Consider the following 23012-nt stretch of genomic DNA (forward strand, 5'->3'; position numbering starts at 1 on the left):
TGCAGCAGGCCTGGCAGCATCTATAGGAAGAAGTACAGTCGATGTTTTGGGCCAAGATCCTTCGTCAGGACTAACTGAAAGAAAAGATAGTAAGAGATTTGAAAGTGGGAGGGGATGGGGAGATCCGAAATGATAGGATAGGACAGGAGGGAGAGGGATGAAGCTAAGAGCTGGAAAGTTGATTGGCAAAAGGGATACAGAGTTGGAGAAGGGGGAGGATCATGGGACAGGAGGCCTAGGGAAAATAAAGGGGGAGGGGAGTACCAGAGAAAGATGGAGAGCAGACAAGGAGAGATTGTGAGAGGGACAGAGAGAGAGGAAAAAAGAGGGAAATTAATAAATGAATGAGGGGAAGAGGGGCATTAACGGAAGTTAGAGAAGTCAGTGTTCATGCCATCAGGTTGGAGGCTACCCAGACGGAATATAAGGTATTGTTCCTCCAACCTGAGCGTGGCTTCACCTTGACAGTAGAGAAGGCAATGGATTGACGTATCAGAATGGGAATGGGACATGGAATTAAAATGTGTATCCTGAGAGATCCTGCTTTCTTTTAGTGCATCATTAAGCCCATTACTGAACTGCCAATGCTTAGACAACTCCTTCAATTTAGCCACACACGCTGAAATGGACTTACTTTCCTTTTGATTCTGCTTAAAGTGTTCTGCAATCAACAATGTTTTCAGTTCTACACGTTCCTACGTACTTCACAAAATCGTTTGGGGTTTGTTTAAAACTTCCTCATCACCACTGTTAGGTTTTGTAACTCCAAAACATAAAAATAATTGAAATAAAAAATATGGAGCCTGAATAACTTGTATATTCTTAGTTTTACTTTTAGTGAGGTGTTACTTATGATGAGGTGAAGTGATGGCGTATGCCATTCATATACTTTTACAGATAACCTGCAATACACAATAAAGAATGCTTAATCAAACAATATATTTACAAGATTGCTGAAATGTTAAACACACAGCAGATCTCACTGGTGAACACCAGTCTATTCTGAACTCTGTAGACAAGAGTATTCTCAGACACTGATTTTGTATTCTTTGACAATCATGGCTCCATAGGCCCTAGCTCCTTACTTCCTCAAACACTTACAGATATTTTCTACCTCCTGGCTGAGCTGCATTAGCAGGACGGACCAGATGGACTCATTGTTTCACCCTGTTCATATTTCAAATAACCTATTTCTTCCAGCTTTTTTCTCCCCTTCCTATTTACATCTGTGTTTCCTCTGCCATTTTATTTCTTGTATCCAACTGTTCACTATTGCATTGGATAGAATTCCTTTACACTCCCATTCCTCACCAGGAGAGCCCTTTACTTCTTCCTTGAACACAGGTCCAACTATTTTTCTTGTACCATCGCTCTTTGGCTGATCTTGAACATTGAAGAACGTGCCAGTTTATTTCTACCTACTTTCTCTAAATTATAGGAGCAACAAAAGTTCAAATTATGCCCGTCTCTTTGCAATATAAATGGAAATTCATTTTTTCACTTACTTCCTTGCCTTTTCCTAGTGTATTGAGGATTCTGGTGCTACATCTTACTCTCATAAAAACCTCAAATTCATCACCTTTGATGTAAATTTCCACCCTATTGCATGATTTAATTCTGATTCTTCCCTTTCTCAGGGGATAGATTAATAATCAGTTAAAAGCCTGCAGGCTTCCCTAACTCTCCTCCCATCCCTATCCACATTGTTGTTTTATCTCCTTCATATCTGATGATTGACTCTACATCAATGTTCCCAAGGTGTCTTCATTTTACCTTAATTTTGGTTAATCCTGTCAGTAGTATCTGTTTTCACTGTCTCCTGCCCAGAACCATGTTGGGCTTTCCCTTGTCTTTCCCTTCATTGTTCAGATTCAGTGAATAGTCCCCTCTAGTTTCTGCTATCAGGAGACACTCTTCCTGCACCTTTTCAAAATTCAAAAGAGCTTGTCCTCTGAAATACTGTCATTTGTTCTTCCACCTTCATTAACACTCTCTTCCCATGTGGTTACAGTGCCAGCAGTTTCACCTGTTTTCTCAAATTATAAAGTATAGGTGCATTTTACTTGTACCAGATCAGTTTTAATGTACTGTTTAGGGCTGAATGGTGGTGTTCTGCAAAATAGTTATGTTCTGCACTTGGTGACCAATTATGATCAGTTAGCGCAGTGTACTGAATTTGATGAGGTCTCATCACATCACTCATTCTACTCTGCAATTTTAATCCATGATTAATTTCTAACTTTTCACAAATTTGATGAAAAGTCCATTAATCTGAAATACTGAAGTTTTTAAATCTACTGATTTTGCTTGAATTTCTTGAGTATCTTCATAATTTTCAGTTTTTATTTATGTAAGATGGGCTGTAATGTTTAATGTTTTCCAAATTATAGTAACTGGAAGCATGGAGGTTGTTATACTTAATGCAGATTTTGCATAGTTTGAAATTGAAATGTAAGAGTTAAATTTAATTTTAGGCAAGAAGTTTTTCAAAATTTGAGAGAAAGGTGTTAGAATATTTGATCAATATTGAGATTTATAAGTGGGTAAAAACTGTTATAAGTTGGTAAAAAAATGTTATGTTGTTCTCATGTGGCATCTTTTGGCAGTTTTAATATGTCTGGAATAACCTGGAATTCATTAATGATAAGAAATGGAAATAAGCTTGAATAATTGACTATTTATAAATATTATTGTAATATTTATCAGGTGGGATAGAGAGAATGGGTAAAAGATTGTCTTGCATCAAATATATTACACAAGTGTTTAACAAAAATTTGAACTGTTATATTACTTTGGGATCTCCATCATGCCTGGAGGTACGATGGAACGAAGGATGAGATTTTAATTTTCTTCACCGTTTGAAATAGTTGCTTGCCTTTTGGAAGTTAATGTAATGAACTTGAGGAAAATCCCGTGTTTTAAAGTTTTATTTTGTCACCAGAGAAAATCTTTGAAATTAGAAGTTTAATACAATATACACAAAGCTTCAAATATGTGCAGAGTAAAAGTATCATGCTACTTGTAGCTGCATATGTGTTAAAATATCAGATGCCATTATGTTTAGTGATTTTAGTAGTTGTCATTGGGTTATTTTATTTTGATTCATCTGGGGTCTTTTTTGTCCTAGGGCCAGGAGTGGAGCTGGGCCAAAGAAATCCTCCAAACATCCTTGTCAATGAGACAACCCAGTCATTTGGAAAGAACACTTCAGAATCTGTCCCCTTTGTAGATACTGAGCCTGGCTCCGATTTGAGAGTTGATGCAATGGAAAATGCCACTGTAGAACAAATTCCATCATCAGAAAAGGTAGAGTATTGAAACTACTACTGTATTTAAGGATATGGATTCCTTCCAAATATAAATTTAATTTAAGATGACTGAAAAATATCATGATTGATGGGTGCAGTAAAACATATGTTACACGCTAGAATAGTTATTACTGTCCACTTTATTCCTTGCACAAAGTTTTGGAGTTTTCAGCAGGTTTATCTTTGTAAGTAGTGGAGAGAAAAGCAGTGAAATTAATCCAGTGTGGTAAGCTCAGTGGTACAAAAAGAGTATGTTAATGGAGAATTAGGTTAGGAAATTAAAGTGTCTGTTACGTCAAGAAAGCTGTCAAATGCATGTGAAAATTCAAAAGGAAAATTAATTGATATATTTTTAGCGATACAGTATGGATTAAGTCCTTCTGGCCCTTTGAGCCACCCTGCCCCAGTAACCCTCAACAAATCCGATTTAACACGAACCTCATTACAGGACAATTTATAATGACCAATTAACCTACTCAGTACGTCTTTGGACTCTGGGAGGAAACCAGAGAACCTGGAGAAAACCTATGCATTCCATGTGGAGGGCATACAATGACTCCTTACAAAATGGTATCGGAATTCAATTCCGACCTCTGGAAAGCACTGAGCTGTAATAGCATTGTGCTAACCACGACGCTACCATGGCGCCAAACCATGATGATGGTTAAGAAAAAAAGAATTAGTGAATTGAGAGTAGTTTGCATCTGGAGTTTTGTTTTCTAAGCCATGTTAATGTGGGGAGATGAAGCTGCCCTGGAGGTTCTTCAATAAGCGTACCAAAATCAGGAGAAGGAGTAGGTCATTCAGCCCTTGGAGTATGTTACTTCATTCAACAAGGTCATAGCTGATCTTTTTAAACTTTGAACACCATTTTCCTACCCTATCTATCCTCCATATTTCTTGATTCCTAATAATATCTGGATGTGAGACACAATGCGTGGAATTAAACTTCCAGTTTAAGATGCTGGTGATGCCCAACAAATACTTACTGACGACAAAAAACAAAACAAAGGAAGCTATTAAATACCTTATAATGAACACTTTATTAATAATGATCAATGGAGAGGCGAGCAAAGGGTGGTCAAGGCAAGCAGTGTTGTAGATGGAGGCGAGCCATGGTCATAGCAAGGAGAGTTGAGGACAAAGCAGAGTTAAGGCAAGAGGAGCGAGTAAAGTTCTGATGTCTGACTGATTTAAGCACCGGGTTGAATTGATATGTCGGGTGAGGGCTGAATTGTGGCAGGGTCCAGCCCCCAGAGTGGTCCAAGAGCAAGGAACAGCTCAATGTTTGGTTGATTTAAGTGCCGGGCCAGATTGAAAAGGTCAGGGTGTCGGGCCCGGAGGTGAGGTGAGGGCCAGTTCTGCTCACTGCTCAGTGACGTTTGCTCAGCTCGATGCTGAACTGCATTGCAGGCTGCAGTGAAGCCTGGCTTCGTGTCTGTGGCTTTACAACGTTTACTTGGCTTTGTGATGAACTGTGTCTGTTGCCTGCTCCAGCTGCAGTGATGTCTGGCAATGTGTCTTTCATAAAACTCCAGTTCTGAATGCTAATCGCTTACTTTTATTCTTTTGCATGATTTGATTTTTTTCTCTTTCTCTCTGCGCATTGGGTGTTTGATGTTTTTTTAATGTTTATTTTGAGGTTTTGTGGATGTCTGTAAGGAGATGAACCTCAAGGTTGTATAATGTATACATTGATAATAAATGTAGATTGAACTTTGAAATTGGAGAGGTATGATGAGTCTGCACTTGCTTTGTCTCTGGATCTTCCCCCACTCCACACAGCAGCACTCTCTACATGTGAGGCCCATGAGATTAGGTGCAATTGATGAACCTAATTTGTGCAAATGCTCCAAGTGGCTTTTTATCCACCAGCATTGCAATGGCAATATTAATGGAGGAAATCTGCATCAATCAGGTGTATTATCATTGACTTGTATGTCATGGAATTTGTTTTGCGACAGCAGTACAGTGCAACAGCATAAAATTACTATAGATTACAATTTCCTGCTTTTAAAAAAAAAGGGAATAATGAAAGTGTGGTCATGGACATTTAAGAAATATAACGGCAGAGGGGAAGAATATGTTCATAAGTTAAGTGTGGATCGTAAGGCTGCGGACAGTTGAAAGAGGAATGCAGAGAATGTGTTTTGGAAGTGATGTCAGGTCCCTGACGTTTGATGTATTTGTGGCTGTGGCAGAATAGGACAGGGCAGTTAGGGAAACAGTTGGGCCAGGCTCTGTAGATGGTTGGAAAGCAAAAGTCATGTGGATGTGGGAGATGTTCTATTTAATATCAGTTGTGAGGAAAAATAGTGTATGTGATCAGTAGATAACAATCTTGAAATAAGACTGCGCGGTGGTATTGCAGGTACTGCCTGGGTTTGATCCTGTGTGGCTTCCGATGGGGGCTTTGGTTTCTTCCATATGCCAAACCTATGCTGGTTGGCAACTCAATTGGCGACTACAAATTGCCTCTAATATAGGTAGATAATATGTCTGTGAAAGAGAATAAATAACAGGAAAGGAGTAGTGGATTAGGATAGAGAGGGTTGCTTTGAGAAGTTGCTCAGACTCTGGGCCGAATGGCCTTCTGTGTTGTATGAATATCTAAAATCAACTTGTTAATGGATCAAGACAGTGGACTTGATGGCTGTGAATTGGATCATACCAGAAGCAGGCCTGAGCTGTAAGCTAAGGCTGTTTTCTGTATGATTGCCATTTAATTAGGCCATGGATGAATGTATTGAATTCTGCATAAATTATACCAAAATATGTGTTTTATACTTTGTGTTGTCATTATGTATTCAAGTGATCTTGCAACGAATGCCAGTCATACAGTATATATTGCAGATTCTGAATTAATTTACCAATATATAAACCATGACACAAAAATAATTGAATTTTATCAAAAACTCAGTGGCATAGTATTTAAAATCGTGGAATTATTTCATTAAAGTAATTTGTAAATGCTTTTATTGTTTAGTGCAGGAAAGAAGGAATTATTTGTTTTGTAAACAATTTCTCATTGGAATTCATGTGCACAGATTCTATTATTATAACCAGTAGTTTATGGTTAATGGGGCTTCAGATATAAAGGCTTCTTTAAATCTGCTTCCAAAATGCATACTAAATTCAAACTGTTTCTTTAGTAGCTCCAAAGCCATTGTATTTACAAGTTTAGGGTACAATTGAAAGTCTTTCAATTTCAATTTTGTCATATAAGGCTGATTGAAAGTGATTAAATACATAAGGTTGTTCTGAACAAATTTGATTTTCTGAACAAAGTGCTGTTGGTCAAGAATGAGGTATGTGGTATTAACCTTGCCTGCCCTGATGGCTTATGCATTACACTGCTGATCAGTCATTGTGAGTGAATTTGGATTTTGTACTTATTTCCTGTAGGAATTGGACATGAAGTTTGACTTTGCAGAAACACTTAGAGGGAGCTGTCTTGAAGCTTCTGAGTAAGGGTGTGAAAGAAAGCACAGCCAAAGTTCTCCGAAGTGGAAGTGATTGTGGTAGTTCCATTTGTTAACTGGTAAATCCCTGGGCTCAGTTGATACCAAAGTAACCAAGATAATGCTCAAGTGACTATTGCTCGTCATTAAGTCATATTTTGGAAATAGCTTGCAGAACTACTTAACTGCTGATTTATTTTGATGCCAGAGCACAATGTGCTGAAGTTGGAAGTTGAACTTTTATGTAATTATTGTGTGGATATTTTTTGTGCTTGGGGTATAGACTTCAGAAATTAAGATTTGTTGTTTTCTTCTGGTATATTGACCAGACTTTCTAGTACTGTAATTTTTCATCTGACATTTAGAAAGAACTTTTCTTAATGAACTGGATGTGTTGCAAACTTTACGTGTACGTCCCCTCAAAAATGTTAATTCTTAAAACTTCAGACATGGTCAAGAGGTTCAGTTGTTGTTCCGACAAAACTTCAGAATAGGGAAGAATGCGATCTAAGTGGTGAGGTGTCAAATTTCTTGCTGTTGCCTGTTTGACTCAGAAAGGGATTGGCAAGGTAAATGCTGTTATCTAGTTCCCGAGGCTAGAACTTGGGGGCGAAGGGGATGGTCATCTGAGATGGAGGGGAAAAATTTATTTATACTGTGGATTGTATCTTTGGTATTCTCTATTAGGGCTAGGGATACTGTATCTTTGACTGTAAAAATGATTTAGGCTCTGGGAATTGAAGGGAATGGGGATTGGATGGCAAAATGGATGAGGTGTGGTATCAAAAGTGGGTGACTGACAGGCTAAACAGGCTTAAGATTCCAGTTTATTCATCATGTGTACATACATCAAACATACAATAAAATGTGTAGTCTGCAATAACAGCCAACATACCCGAGAGTGCACTGGGAGCAGTCTGCAAGTATCTCTAGACTTCCCAGCGCCAACAAACCCACAATGCTTGGCAACAAAATAACAGAGCAAGTCCCTTTCAGAGGGGACACATGGTTTCCTCCCATTTCAAGTTGCTTAAATATCTATAAATTATCAAAATGCAAGGTATTGCTTCTGTGTATGTATAACTCGAGGGTAATTTTTTAAGTAATAAAAGTGAAAGTAGCAACCCTCAAGATTTTGTGTCTTGTTATTTGTCAGATTGTGAATTTGTGTTTATTTAAATATACCTTTTGGTATTTATTTATAATAGTTTTAAACCTATATTGCAGGTTCAGCAAATGTCTCAATCGTTGCTTGATAATGCCGTAGCATCAGCAACTTTGCAAGAAAATGATCCTCAACACTCTACAGATCTTGCAGACAGCCCATTGCCCATAAAAGCAAACAAAATTGAAGTAAAATCAGAAGAAACATTGAAAGATGTGGAGGCGAAGCTTTCCGCTGCTGAGAAGGAGAAGTTTGAAATGAAAAAGGTACTATGGTGTGCAGTATGTTTTTTAAAGTCATTGACACAATGCTTATTTGTAATATTTTCATTGTTTAAAAATACAAATCTTTCACTAGGAATATGTTTTACTGCTGATTCAGATTGGGTTAGTTTTATGCACCTTGTCTGATTCCAGGAAGCTGCTTTATCAAACATTGTAGCTACAAATATCCTTACCAGTGGCATCTTTCCCAAAAAAGTACAAACGTTTCATTCCGAAAAAATTAATCTTGTCAGAAATTACATTGTTCTTTTATTTTGATCAGAAGTGTATCAGCAAACCTAGTGTTATTTTCAATATATTTATCTTTTTGGAGGTGACATGTAGTGTATGAGAATTTATTCTATTTGTGTATTTCTTCGGTGATTTGACCATCCACTAAGATTGTATACAACTTCCATTCATGTTTCTTAACTAACTGCAAAATGAAATGATAAGTTAATATTGTGCTCCTGATTTAATGGCCCCAATGATTTTGTAATTGATTAGTGTTTGCATATTAAAGCCAGCTTCACATCAACCATTTTGGCCTTTTCCAAGTATTTCTTGGTTCTGTGGAATATATTATGATCAGATTGGGCTGTTTCTTTCAATCAATCATGATTGGGAAAGTACTATAAGCAAAAACTTCAGAAAGCATTACAGGAGAAAAGCATCATTTCATCTCATCAACTTTAAGTATTATTTTAACAACAAATTAAGTAAGCTAATTTTTCTGTATGCTATATGTTTTATGTTTTGCCAATTTATTTCAACTTTTTAAGGCATTAGCAGAGATGTTTGAGAAGTATTCAAAATTAGAGGAAGAATATTTACAAGAGAAAAAAGCAGAGGAAATTTCACACCAAGATCACTACAATCAACTTCAGGTAATTTAATGCAATTTGAGTTAATACATAATGTTGGGATTTGAAACATATGCAGCTTGTACCATATGGGAAAGTCCTAAATTTATCATATTGCTTATGGCTGATCACCCTGGTTGTTTTAGCATTTTAAATGGTAACCTCTGACTATTCAAGGAAATGATTCAGCTTTTAGATTTGTGTTTATACAAGGTCACCTATCTAATCAGTTTCTTTCTTGTGAGGCAAATATAAGCTATTTTGATCTACCTTTTATTATCAAAATAAATCAAAGTAAATTTATTTTCAAAATACGTATATGTCACCATCTACTACCCTGAGGTTTATTTTCTTGTGCACATTCACAGTAAATACACATAAACAATAGAATCAATGAAAAACTGCACACAAACAAAGATGGACAAGCAATCAATATGCAAAAGACAATAAACTGTGCAAATACAAAAACGAAAAATAAACGGGTGTAGAGTCCCTGAAAGTGAATCCGTAGGTTGTGGAATCAGTTTAGTGTTGGGGTGAGTGGTGTTATCCACTCTGGTTCAGGAGCTTGATGGTTGAGTAGTAATTGCTGTTACCAAAACCTGGTGGTGTGGGATTTAAGATTTCTGTACCTCCTTCCTGAATGTAGCAATGAGAAGAGATCATGGCCTGAACTGGTGTGGATCCTTGATGAATACTGCTTTCCTGCAAAAACACTCCCTGTAGATGTGTCCATTGGTGGGGAGGGCTTTATCTATGATGGACTGGGCTATATCTACTACTTTTTGAAGCTTTTCTGTTCGAGAGCAATGGTGTTTCTATACCAGGCCATGATGCAACCAGTCAGTATACTCTCCATTGTGCACCTTTTGAAGTTTGTCCAAGTTTTAGATGACCTGCAGAATCTTAGCAAACTTCTAAGAAAGTAGAGATGCTGCCATGCCTTCTTGTCATGACACCTACATGTTGCATCCAGGAAAGATCCTCTGAAATGATAATACCGTGGAATTTTAAAGTTACGGACCTATGCACCTCTGCTCCTCTAATGAGGACTGGCTAATGGACCTCTGGTTTCCTCCTCCTATTGTCAGTAACACTGATAGATAACAAAGATTTTACTTCCTGAATACTTTTGGGTGTACCTATGGATTTTGGGCTGTTGATCATGAAAATCACCATGAAATTTCCCTATCATGCACCTTTTTTAAAAATTGCCTACATTTGTTATTTCAATTCATAATTCAAGTCACAATTACTGATGCCAAGATTAAGGAAGGCATTTTTGTTGGTCCACAAATCAAACAAGTTGTCTATAAGAGGCAATTCAAATGACTTCTAGTGGGACCAGAGAAAATCGCATGGAAGACATTCAAGGATGTTGTTGAAATTTTTCTTGGCTACTACAAAGCACTAAACTAAGCTGGTTGAGAACATGCTTCAAGCATACAAAACCATGAAGTGAAACTTAACACTAAAGATTCATTTTCTGCATTCCCATTTAAACTTCTTCCCTGAAAATCTTGAAGCTGTCAGTGATGAGCACAGTGAAAGGTTTCTCCAGGACATTGCAGTCATGGAGAAACGGTATCAGGGCAACTGGAATCCATCAATGGATCATTGTTGGATACTTAAGCAAGAACCCTTGGGCACTGAATACAAATGAAAATCACCAGTAAAACAATTTTGGCTTAGTTGAACTATTGCACTCAAACAAGATGGTGCCACGTTTAGCGGCTGTGTTGCGAGCTCAGTTCCAACTTTTCAGTATACTTTTAATTTCTGTGATTTCCTTCTTATTTCTTGTTCAAGTAGCCAATAGTCACATCAGATACAGTAAACTGACTCTCCTGAACATCGAGAATATGGCATTTACCCACTATGTGCAGCCTTTTCTACACTGGGATTCCCTGCTTGCTCAATCAACTACACCGCCTTCAACTCACCTACTACACCGCCGCTACCTCGGAAGTGGTGTCGGAGGTGAGGGAGAAGGGTCAGCGTCATGCTGAGGTTGAGATGGTGTGCTAATCGGTCACTGCTTCCTAGCATACTGCTGGCTAATGTTCAGTCCCTGGACAATAAGCTGTGCGAACCGAGAGTCAGAATCTCCTACCAGCGGGAAACAAAGGAATGCAATGTTTTGTGCTTCGTGGGGACCTGGTTGATGGAAGAGATACCAGATCATGCTACGAGCCCCCTGGGTCTTCCTGTTCCAGGCGGACAGGTGTAAAAACCTCTCTGGGAAGAGTAAAGGAGGAGGGGTATGATTCATGGTCACTAATGCCTGGTGCGACCCTCAGAACGTGCATGCTCTCAAATCCTCTTGTTCCCTGGATCTGGAGTAGCTGGTGTTGCTGTGTAGACCTTTCTGGCTGCCTAGGGAGTTCACGGCTGTTATCACAGCTGTGTGTGTTGCGCTGCAGGCTGATACTGACCTGTACGAGACCATCAGCACCCTGGAGACTGCACAGCCGGAGGCTGCCTTCTTCATCGTCGGTGACTCTAGTAGAGCGTCACTGACTAAGGTCTCTCCAAAATTTTGCCAACACACTCAGGTGAGCACACAGGGGCATAGCATACTTGACTACTGCTACTCTCCCTTCCGCAATGCTTACAAAGCACTGCTCCGCGCCCCTGTTTGGAAAATCAGGTCACTCCTCCATTTTGCTGTTGCCAAAATACAGGCAGAAGCTGAAACAAAAGACGGCCATAGTTAAAACCGTCCACTGTTGGTCTGACCAACCGACCTCCATGCTGCAGGACTGCTTTGATGATGTAGACTAGAATGATTTCCATGATGAGGATGTCTTCGAGTTCACGGAAGGGGCCACAAGTTTCATCCGGAAGTGCATCAAAGATGTTGCCCCCGAGAAATTAGTCAGGGTCTTGCCAAAACAGAAACACTGGATCAACAGTTCTGTGCGAGCAACACTTACCACGCGAGATAGAGCTTACACTGCCAGTAATCAGCTAGAGCTCAAGAAATATAGCTATGATCTGCACAAAGTCAGCAAGGCAGTAGAACAATATAGAGGCAAGATTCAGACTCAACTTTCCACCAATAACACACGGAGCTTATGACAAGGTCTACACACCATCGCAGACTTCAAAGCTAAACCCAGTGGAGTTTCCAACATCGATGCCTCTCTGTTTTTTACGCTCGATTTGATGTCACCAATACTGCGCCCCTAAGGAGTCCTGCTGATGATGCGGCCGGCAGCTTGGTCATCTCTGATGCCGAAGTACGCAGGTGTTTCCAACAGGTGGACAGTCACAAGGCTGAGGAACCAGGCGGCATCCCAGGGTGAGTATCAGGATGTGTGTGGCACAGCTGGCAGGTATGTTTACAGATATTTTAATCTCTCCCTCTCCCAGTGTATAGTTCCTTCCTGCTCAAAATGTCCACCATTGTCCCTGTACCTAAAAAGACCAAGGTAACATGTCTGAACGACTGGCATCCTGTCACACTCACCTCAATAATATGCAAATACTATGAGAGGCTGGTGAAGGACAACATCTGCAGCATGCTGCCACCCAGGCTGGACCCCCCACAATTCACCTACCTTCACAACCGATCGATAGATGACACAATAGCCACAGTTCTACACACTGTCCTTACGCATGTGGAGAAGAGGGATGCTTATGTGAGAATGCTGCTCGTGGACTACAGTTCAGCATTCAACACTGTAATTCCCTCCAGGCTCGACAAGAAGCTCAGAGACCTCGGCCCTCACTCTGCCTTGTGCAACTGGATCCTGGACTTCCTGTCAGATCACCGTTAGGTGGTAAGAGTGGGCTCCCTCACCTCTGCCCCTTTGATCCTCAACACAGATGCTTTTCAGGCTGTGTATTAATCTCCCTCAACTCTCTGTATACGCATGACGTTGTCGCCACCCACAGCTCCAATCTGCTAATTGAATTTGTTGACAACACTACACTGATTGGCCTAATATCAAATAATGATGAGGCAGTCTACAGAGAGGATGTGATCACCCTACACAGTGGTGTCAAGAAAACAACCTCTCCCTCAACGTTGCGAAAACAAAGGAGCTGGTTGTGGATTACAGGAGGAATGGAGACAGGCTAACCCCTATAGACATCAATGGATCTGGGGTTGAGAGGGTGAGCCGCTTTAAGTTCCTTGGCATAAACATCACCGAGGATCTCACGTGGTCTGTACGTACCGGCTGTGTGGTGAAAAAGGCACAATAGCACCTCTTTCACCTCAGATGGTTGAAGAAGTTTGGTATGGGCCCCCAAATCCCAAGAACTTTCTACAGGGGCACAACTGAGAGCATCCTGACTGGCTGCATCACTGCCTGGTATGGGAACTGTACCTCCCTTAATCGCAGGACTCTGCAGAGTTGTGCGGACAGCCCCGTGCATCTGTAGATGTGAACTTCCCACTATTCAGGACGTTTACGAAGACAGGTGTGTAAAAAGGGCCCAAAGGATCATTGGAGACTGGAGTCACCCCAACCACAAACTGTTCCAGCTGCTACCATCTGGGAAACGGTACCGCAGCATAAAAGCCAGGACCAATAGGCTGTGAGACAGTTTCTTCCACCAGGCCATCAGACTGATTAATTCATGCTGATGCAACTGTATTTCTATGTTATATTGACTATCCTGTTGTACATAATATTTGCTATAAATTACTATAATTGCACATTGTACATTTAGATGGAGACGTAACGTAAAGATTTTTACTTCTCATGTATATGAAGGATGTAAGTAAGAAAGTCATTTCAAAGTGTCAGCATCCATATGCAATTAACTATTATAGAAAAAACATAGAAAACCTACAGCACAATACAGGCCCTTACAGGCCCAACAATACAAAGTTGTGCCGAACGTGTCCCTACCCTAGAAATTACTAGGGTTACCCATAGCCTTCTACTTTTTTAAGCTCCATGTACCTATCCAAAAAAAAAGACCCTATTGTATCCGCCTCCACCACTGTTGCTGGCAGCCCATTCCATGCACTCACCACTCTCTGCATAAAAAAAACAACTTACCCCTGACATCTCCTCTGTACCTACTGCCAAGCACCTTAAACCTGTGTCCTCTTGTGGCAGCCATTTCAGCCCTGGGAAAAAGCCTCTGACTATCCACACGATCAATGCCCCTCATCATCTTATACACCGCTATCAGGTCGCCTCTCATTCTCCGTTGCTCCAAGGAGAAAAGGCCGAGTTCACTCAAGCTGTTTTCATAAGGCATGCTCCCCAATCCAGGCAACATCCTTGTAAATCTCCTCTGCACCCTTTCTATGGTTTCCACATCCTTCCTGTAGTGAGGCGACTAGAACTGAGCACAGCACTCCAAGTGGGGTCTGACCAGGGTCCTATATAGCTGCAACATTACCTCTTGGCTCCTAAATTCAATTCCATGATTGATGTAGGCCAGTACACCGTATGTATTTAATAATTTCTTGTCTCTCCAAATTCCTATGTGGTACAAGTAGTCTGAAATTATATTTGTGTTCAGCTTCAAGCGGTCTATCATAAATAAATAAATAAAATCTTTGGAAGCAACACTTCTGAAGAATTTGTCTAGTGTAATTAGTTCTTTGATTTTGCTGATGTTGAATGAGAGGTTGTCACTGCGGTACCATTCAGCCAGATTTCTAATCCCCTCCTAACGCTGATTCATCACCACCTTTGATGTGGCCACCAACAGTCATGTCAGGAAACTTAAATATGCATTATAATTTCAGTCGTGTAATGAGGTTTTAAAAGATAGGGCAGTGTATCCGTAAGGCGCTCTGTTCCATTGCAGTAAGAAAATTTACTAATTTGGGCTTTAAAGCGGAGAACTGCTGTAAGTTAAAACTTATTATACGAATCAGGGTATTAGAGCTTTCTCTGGGGGGGGGGGGAATAATGGCTGTTTCAATGGTGCAAGTTGTAAATGTGAAGTTGTAAGGCAATTGAGTGGTATGATGGTGGGCAATTTCATTTCTTGAGAGATTCCAGCCAACTTTTTAGTGCAAAAAGTGAAGTGATTTTTCCTATGGAAAGTGAGGGAATCTGACTATAAACTAATATAGGGCAATAGGTGTCAAGTCAATTAAAACATCTTAAATGAATCAGGAAATAAAGGAAATGCTGAATCTACTCAACAAGCTGGGTGGCATCTGTGGAATTGGAAATGGAGTCTAGGAACTCTAGGGTGGGACTTGCCTCTTTTTCTCCACTGTTCCATTATTTGAATGCTACCTATTTTTGTGTTTTCTCTTTCCATACAAGATTTTTACTTTTTCTAATTATACTAAGATATTTTTGTTCTTACTGTTGTCTTAATACGATTACAAAAGAAGAGATAAAAAAAACAAAAATGAAAAACATTAATTTGAGTTTGAATATCAACAGAAAGTTTAAGATTGTGTGCAACATATAGTATGACAAAAAACATTATCACGACCATTGCATACCACAAGTAAATAGTTGCTATGACTAATACATCAAATGCACCGTTAGAACACTATCTCATTTAGTGCTCACGATACGTTCCTAAGAACGGGAGGGTTATGAAATCAGAAACTAAAAGACTTGTGTAACCCACAGTACTGGGAGTCTGATGTAAACCCTTGGGCTTTCTGCTACTTCATGCTACTGTGCTGTGAATTTGTTGAGAGCCTAGTCCTCCAAATGCAATGGAACAATTGCAGCTTGGCTTTGGCAGCTGCTCCATTTATTGAGGGACTGTCTGAACTCTCCTGTTGGATGTGTTACGAACCCTGTAACTGGGTGTCTTACCAGCAAAGATAGAAGTGTCCGTTGGAGTCTGGTGATACTATTTTCAACAGTATTTATTAGTAAAAATACACAAAAATAATATCAATGCAAATATACAGATAATATATGTCATCAATACTAAACCTAAAAGTGCGGGTATAATAATAATCAATAAGAAATAAGCTCTATCATTGTCTAGGGGATAATGAATTGTCAGATGGAAATATAAAGTTCAGTTCAGTTTATGCAGGCTGTGGTAGTTGTTGGTCGCGGTGTTTCAATTGTTGGAGAGAGAGAGAGAACAGTACAGCTATTGACTTGCCAACTTTCCTTTACGATCTTGATCCGTCGATGCGTTGTTGTTGTGGCCATTCACGCATGACCCCTCCGTCCTTTAGCTAGACTGTTCTTCCGTAGTGGACTCGTCACCCAGGCAAGGGTGGACACACACACAAGCCCCCACCGGTCTCGCTACAAAAACACTGTGAGTTAAAATTTACCAACCCTTCGTTCGGTTTCCGGTCTCCCACCCTGTCCCGTGGGGGTTCCGATGCTCACTAGCGTTTCTCCTGGTGCGTCTGAGGGGTGTTACCCCAGACCCCACTTTTATCCCCACTCATGGGGTCTCAGGTGTCAATCAGGTTGAGATGATGTAACCCATCAAACCAGCCCACTCTGGTTGCCCCCTGAGGGGTTTCAATGAATAGAACAGTACCAAGTACACAATCCTTCTCCAAAAGACAATAGCAGTAATCAATGATTCCGTTCCGCTTTTGTTAGTAGGAGACATTCCACTTTGTGTATCTCTGAGCTGTCTCTCTCTCATTAGTTTTCATGAGCTGTTATCAATAACAACTGCCCTGGCAGCTTTCCTGTGTCTCTCGCACTTCCTTGATAACAGCATCGGAATAGTAGCGATTTGTGATTCTCCAAAATGGGGGGGGGGGGGGGCATTGGCGATTCTGTACCTGTCTGCCCATCAGAGTTGTTCATCATTCGTAACAGATGTGATGGGAGCTGCAGACTCCCCTGTTTTAACCTACTGAACTATCCCCAGTCTTCTTGCTGTAATATGTTCAATGGCTTCTTCTGCAAGGGAAAATGATGAGCAGGATTTGGCTGTTTTTTTTATCAAGTAAAACTATCATTGTCAGTCCAAAGCACAGGCATCGTTACTCATCGTGCCAGCTGGGATGCACCTTTTAGCTCTGCTCTCAAAAGTCCTCCCAGCCCACCCAACATTGGTCCTCACGGGCAGCCTCCACATGTTGCCTGAGTGTTTTACAGTGAACTGTGTGGCAATAGAATACTAACAGGAATTTGTGCCTGATATATCAGAGTAGCAGCATGCAAGATATGTCTGTTTTGAAGTATATCATAGTACTTTTGGTTTGGTATAGATTCAGGGCTGAGAGCACTAAAATGAGTCTGTGTAGTCTGTGGTAGTGCTAAGTAGGGTACCATTGTAAAGTTATTTTGGTTTTTCTGTTTCATCTTCTAGCAGTACCATTGTTTAAAGCAGATGCATAAATGTGTACAGTATGTATTGCAAGCTCTCCTTTAATTATGCCAAGACATTTGTGTTCTGAAGGATTGTGAGAGCATGTTGGGAAACAAAAGTAAAATTATTAAGTACTATTTTTATGGTTCTGATCTTGTAAAGGAAGTGTTCTCTCATGCATACCTATGAGTACTCAATAGCCAAGACCGATTTGATTAGATAAAAGATTAACCTACGGCATGAAGCCTAGAACCACAAACTACAGCACCAGGAATGTTGGAGTTGCTATTAACCATTCAACTGGAGCTAACTGCTCGAATCTTGTTCATTGCTTTATAACTCCCTCTCTCCCCCACCCCAAAAGTTCAAAGTTCAAAGGACATTTATTATCAAAATATGTGTACATTATAGAACCTTGAGATTTGCCTCCTAACAGGCAACCACAAAACAAAGAAACCCAAAAGAACCCATTTTAAAAAGAAGATTGTCAAACCTCCAGTGATCTTAAAGAAAAAAAACAAATCATGCAAACAATGAACGCAAGCAACTAGCGTTCTGAACTGAAGTTCACAAAGACAGTCCTGCCCATGAACATTTAGTTCAGCACAGAGCAGAGCAGCAGCCTGAACTGGCCTGTCTCTTGCCTTGGGCCCTGACACCCTGACCATTTCAATTTAGCCTGGCAACTAAATCGTCGTCCAAACTTCAGGTTCAGTTGCCTTGATATGCTCTGCGGCCTTGACCCTGCTGCCTTGATTCGGCCTGTACTTGGCCTTTCCAATTCAGCTTGGTGCTTAATTCGTCATCCAAGCAGTGGGTTCAGTTGCCATGATATGCTCTGGTGCCTGTATACTTCCACTTTGTTTTAGCTTGTACCCGACTTTTCCGATTTGGCACGGTTCTCAAATCGATCTAACCTCTGGTCTTCCTCGCTCTTAGCAACAGGCCAACTGCCTCGCCTCGCCTCGGTTCTGCCACATTGAATTGCCTCCAAGTCCAAAGGGAAATTATAGACTTGCTTGTAATGATTGTTTATCAGAAAAATAGTTGTTTCATTGGGCACTGGCTAGAAGTTGCCGAGATTCACCAGTGCCATCTTAAACTGGAAGCTTAATTTAAATCAAATCACACTTTATTCACTTAATCATGAATTTCTGCAATATGCATGAGAAGATCCAATTTTAACCTTTCTACCATAATGGGAATGTATTGCTGCTGTTTAAATGTTTCTCCTCACGTGACACTATTATGTTATATCAGACTTTTCATGATAGTATTCTCTGCAATTTGCAGAGGAATTAAGGCCAATGTGTCACTTCTCTGTTTTTTTTCCAACTGATTTTCCAATAAGGTTATACTGAAATTATTGAGAAAGATGCACAGAATTTGGAGCTAAAATTAATGTAAAGAAAACATGAGAATATTTTTAAAAATGTATTTGCATTCGAGACTTATTGATGTTTATAATATCACAACATTGATGTGCATAATTTACGAGGTATCTGTACACAGTTTTCAATTTCTGCTGACCATGACAAATTTGTAAAATGTGTTTACTTCTAATATTAAGTATTAGGGAGTATCAGAAACATAATAAATGGTTATTTAACAATTTGAAGATCATATGCTTTTTCAAATAATAATTTACTGCAAAAAAATTGAATAATATTTGCATAACAGAACAGGTAATTCAAAGTTCAAGTAAATTTTTTTATCAAAGTACATAAATGTCACCATATACAATCCTGAGATTCATTTTCTTGTGGGCATACTTAGCAAATCTATAGAATAGTAACTATAACAAGATCAATTAGAGATCAACCTGAGTGCAGAAGACAACAAACTGTGCAATTGCAAATATAAATAAATAGCAAGAAGTAACAAGAACATGAGATGAAGAGTCCTTGTAAGTAATATCAATTGGTTGTGAGAATATTTCACTGATGGGGCAAATGTAGTTAACCCCTTTCGCTCAAAAGCTGGACGATTGAGGGGTAGTAACTGTTTTTGAACTTGGTGGTGGAAATCCTGCGGCTCTTGTACATTCTCCCCATTGGCAGCAGCGAGAAGGGAGCATGACCTGAATGTTGGAGATCTCTGATGGACGGCTGCTTTCCTATGACAGTGTTTCATGTAGATGTGCTCAGTAGTTGGGAGGGTTTTATCCATGATGTACCAGGCTGAATCCACTACTTTTTGTAGGATTTTCTGTTCAAAGGCATTCGTGTTTACATACCAGACTGTGATGCAGCCAGTCAATATACTCCCCACTACACATCTATAAAGTTTGTCCAAGTTTTAGATAAAATGTCATATCTCTGCAAACTCCTAAGGAAGTAGAGGTACTGCTGTGCTTTCTTTACAATTGTGCTGAGTCCAGAACAGGTCCTCTGAAACAATAACACCTCGGAATTTAACATTGCAAACCCTCTCCACCTCTGATCTTCTGATGAGGACCGGCTTCTGGGCTTTTTTTCTTCTGAAGCCTATAATCAGTTCCTTGGCCTTGCAGACATTGAATGAGAGGTTTTTGTTCTGACACCTTTCAGCCAGATTTTCAATCTCCCTCCTATATGCTGATTCACCACCATCTTTGAGTCGGCTCATGATAGTGGTGTCATCAGCTACTTGAATATGGCATTGGAGCTGTGCTTAGCAACACAGTCATTGGTGGAAAGTGAGTAGAGCAGTGGCCTAAGCACACAGCCCTGTAGTGTACCTGTGCTGATGGGGATTCTGGAGGAGATATTGTTGCCAATCCGAGCTGACTGGGGTCTACAAATGAGGAAATCCAGAATCAAATTGCACAAGGAGGTATTGAGGCCAGGGTCTTGGAACTTATTGATTAATTCTGAGGAGATGATGATAGTGACTACTGAGCTGTAGTCGATAAAGAGCATCCTGATGTATACATCTTTGCTGTCCAGATCTTCCAGAATTTAGTGAAGACCCAATGACATGGCATCTGCTGTGGACCTGTTGCTCCAGTAGGTAAATTTGAGCAGATCCAAGTTGCCTGTCAGACAGGAGACATGTTTCATTACTGACCTCTCAAAGCACTTCAGCATTGTGGATGTAAGTGTAGCTGGGCGGCAGTTATTGAGACAGGTCACCACGCTCTTCTTGGGCACCAGTATAATTGAAGCCTGCTTGAAGTAGGTGGGTACCATACACACCCTAAGTGAGAGGTTAAAGATCTCTGTGAACACACCAGCCAGATGGTCTGCACAAGTCTTTACTATGTGGCCCTGTACCCAGTCCGGTCTGGATGCTTTCTGTGGATTCACCCTCCTGAAGGCAGCCTACAGGTCAGCTTCAGAGACTGAGATCGTAGGATTATCGAGGGATGTTGGAGTTCACGATTGATCCTCCATGTTCTGACAGTCAAAGTGAGCATAGAAGGCATTGGGCTAATCTGAAAGCAAAGCCTCGCTGTCTCCCATGTTGCTTGATTTAACTTCATAAGAGGAGATAGCATTCAAGCCCTGCCATATCTGTTGAGCATCCCTCCTTGATTCAAGTTTGTTTCGGAATTTCCACTTCGCCTGTGAGATGGCTTTCTGGAGACCATACCTACACCCCATGTAGCTTTTTTGGTCTCCAGACTTGAATACTTCAGATCTGGCCCTCAGCAGATTCTGATCTCATGGTTCATCCAGGGCTTCTGACTGTGGAAGACTCTGAATGATTTAGAGGGGACACACTCGTCAATAGCTTTTTTATTAAAGACCATTGCAACCATGGAGTATTCATTCAGATCTCTAGATGAGTGCTTGAACACAGCCCAGTTCACTGTCTTAAAGCTATCCCATAATCGCTCCTGTACCTCCTGCGACCACCTCTTTGTTGTTCAGATCTCTGGAGCTTTACTTTTTAGCCTCTGCTTGTATGCAGGTAGGAGAGGCACAGCCGTGCGATAGATAAGATAGATAGGTACTTTATTGATTGCAAAGGAAGTTACAGTGTCACAGTAGCATTACATGTGCACAGATATACAAATCCTAGAAGAGAGGTAAGAAAATAAAAAAAAATTGCCTTAAAAATAAGATGTTCAAGATTTACAAGTCAAAGATGACAAGATTTATAAGATTTCCAAATTCACACTGATAAGATCATAGTGGAAGAATTGCCATAATGTTATATAGTGATGGGTGCACATTCACACCGTCCAGATAAGAAGTGATGGTATTGCACAGGGTCTATGCGATAACAAGGTGTGGTAAACATTTTAAACAGAGCTATAGTAAACAAGGGTTAATAACAGTCTAACTGAAGGGGCGGGGGGGGGGGGGGGGGGGTCATTACTTCCCCGGCTATAGGTTGACTCATTATAGACCCTAATGGCCAAGGGTAAGAATGACATCATAGCGCTCTTTGGAGTAACGTAGTTGTCTTAGTCTATTACTGAAAGTGCTCTTCTGTTCAGGCAAAGTAGCATGAAGAGGGTGAGAAACGTTATCTAGAATTGCCAGGATTTTCCAGATTTTGTTCTCCTACTGTCTCCATTGTGTCCAGTTTAACGCCCATAGCAAAGCCAGACTTTCTAATCGGCTTATTGAGCCTGTTGGGATCACCTGTGTTGATACAGTTGTTACAGTACACCACTGCATAAAATATTGTACTGGCAACAACAGACTGGTAGAACATGTGAAAGAAAGGCCTGCATACTCCAAAGAACCTCAGTCTCCTCAGGAAGTAGTGGTGACTCTGGCCCTTCTTGTGTTAGTTCTCCAACCCACATCCTCACCCTCACCCTCAGTGTTGGTTCTCCATTCAAATCTGTCATCCAGGTGCACCCCCAGGTACTTGTAGATCCTCACCATCAATAGTAACAAGAGGCAGAAGGCTTGATCTTCCTAAAGTCCATCACTATCTCCTTTGTCTTGCTGATGTTGAGCTGCAAATGATTCAGCTTGCACCATTTGACAAAATCCTCCACCAGAGTCTTGTATTCATCCTTTCGGTGGTGTCTGAAAAGAGGATGCTGTCCAAGTTACATGCCATCTTGGACAATGACTCCCATCCACTCCATAATGTACTGATTAGGCACAGGAGTACGTTCAGCCAGAGACTCATTCCACCAAGATGCAACACTGAGCGTCATAGGAAGTCATTCCTGCCTGTGGCCATCAAACTTTACAACTCCTCCCTCAGAGTGTCAGACACCCTGAGTGAATAGGCTAGTCCTGGACTTATTTCCACTTGGAATATTTCACTTATTATTATTTAATTATTTATGGTTTTATATTGCTATATTTCTACACTATTCTTGGTTGGTGTGACTGTAACAAAACCCAGTTTCCCTCGGGATCAATAAAGTATGTCTGTCTGTCTGTCCTCCCTTTATACACCCGACTTTTGCTGAGTCATAAGAGAATTTCTGAAGATGACATGACTCCATATTGTATCTAAAGTCTGAGGTATACAGGGTAATCCGATTTACCAAAATATAGTCAAAATTAATATGGTGAGTCACTCACCAGCCTACTTCAACTAACCCCATTAATATTACTATCTAGCTTTGTGACATCCTCAAAATAAATTTGAAATGAGTTAAAAACTGACAGATTTAGTCTCTCCTATAATAAAATATAAATGTATGAAATACTCATGATTCGAAGTTCAAACCACTGAACTTCCATGGATAATAGTAATAGTTGCAATTTTGAGAGTGAGCTTACAACATCATATAACGATGTCTCTTTAAAAAA

The 23012-nt window shown here is 40.3% G+C and overlaps 1 protein-coding gene across 1 annotated transcript in view; it reads left to right on the forward strand.

Annotated features, from left to right (window-relative positions):
- Window positions 1-23012, forward strand: part of LOC140734847 (coiled-coil domain-containing protein 91-like) — a 173289-nt gene that overhangs the window by 49177 nt on the left and 101100 nt on the right. Inside the window, exons 5-7 of the mRNA XM_073059432.1 lie at window positions 3128-3306; window positions 7997-8200; window positions 8980-9084. Coding sequence (XP_072915533.1) covers window positions 3128-3306; window positions 7997-8200; window positions 8980-9084 — 488 coding nt within the window. The remainder of the gene's footprint in view (window positions 1-3127; window positions 3307-7996; window positions 8201-8979; window positions 9085-23012) is intronic.

The sequence above is a fragment of the Hemitrygon akajei genome, chromosome 10 (genome assembly GCF_048418815.1).
Source record: "Hemitrygon akajei chromosome 10, sHemAka1.3, whole genome shotgun sequence".
Lineage (NCBI taxonomy): Eukaryota > Metazoa > Chordata > Chondrichthyes > Myliobatiformes > Dasyatidae > Hemitrygon > Hemitrygon akajei.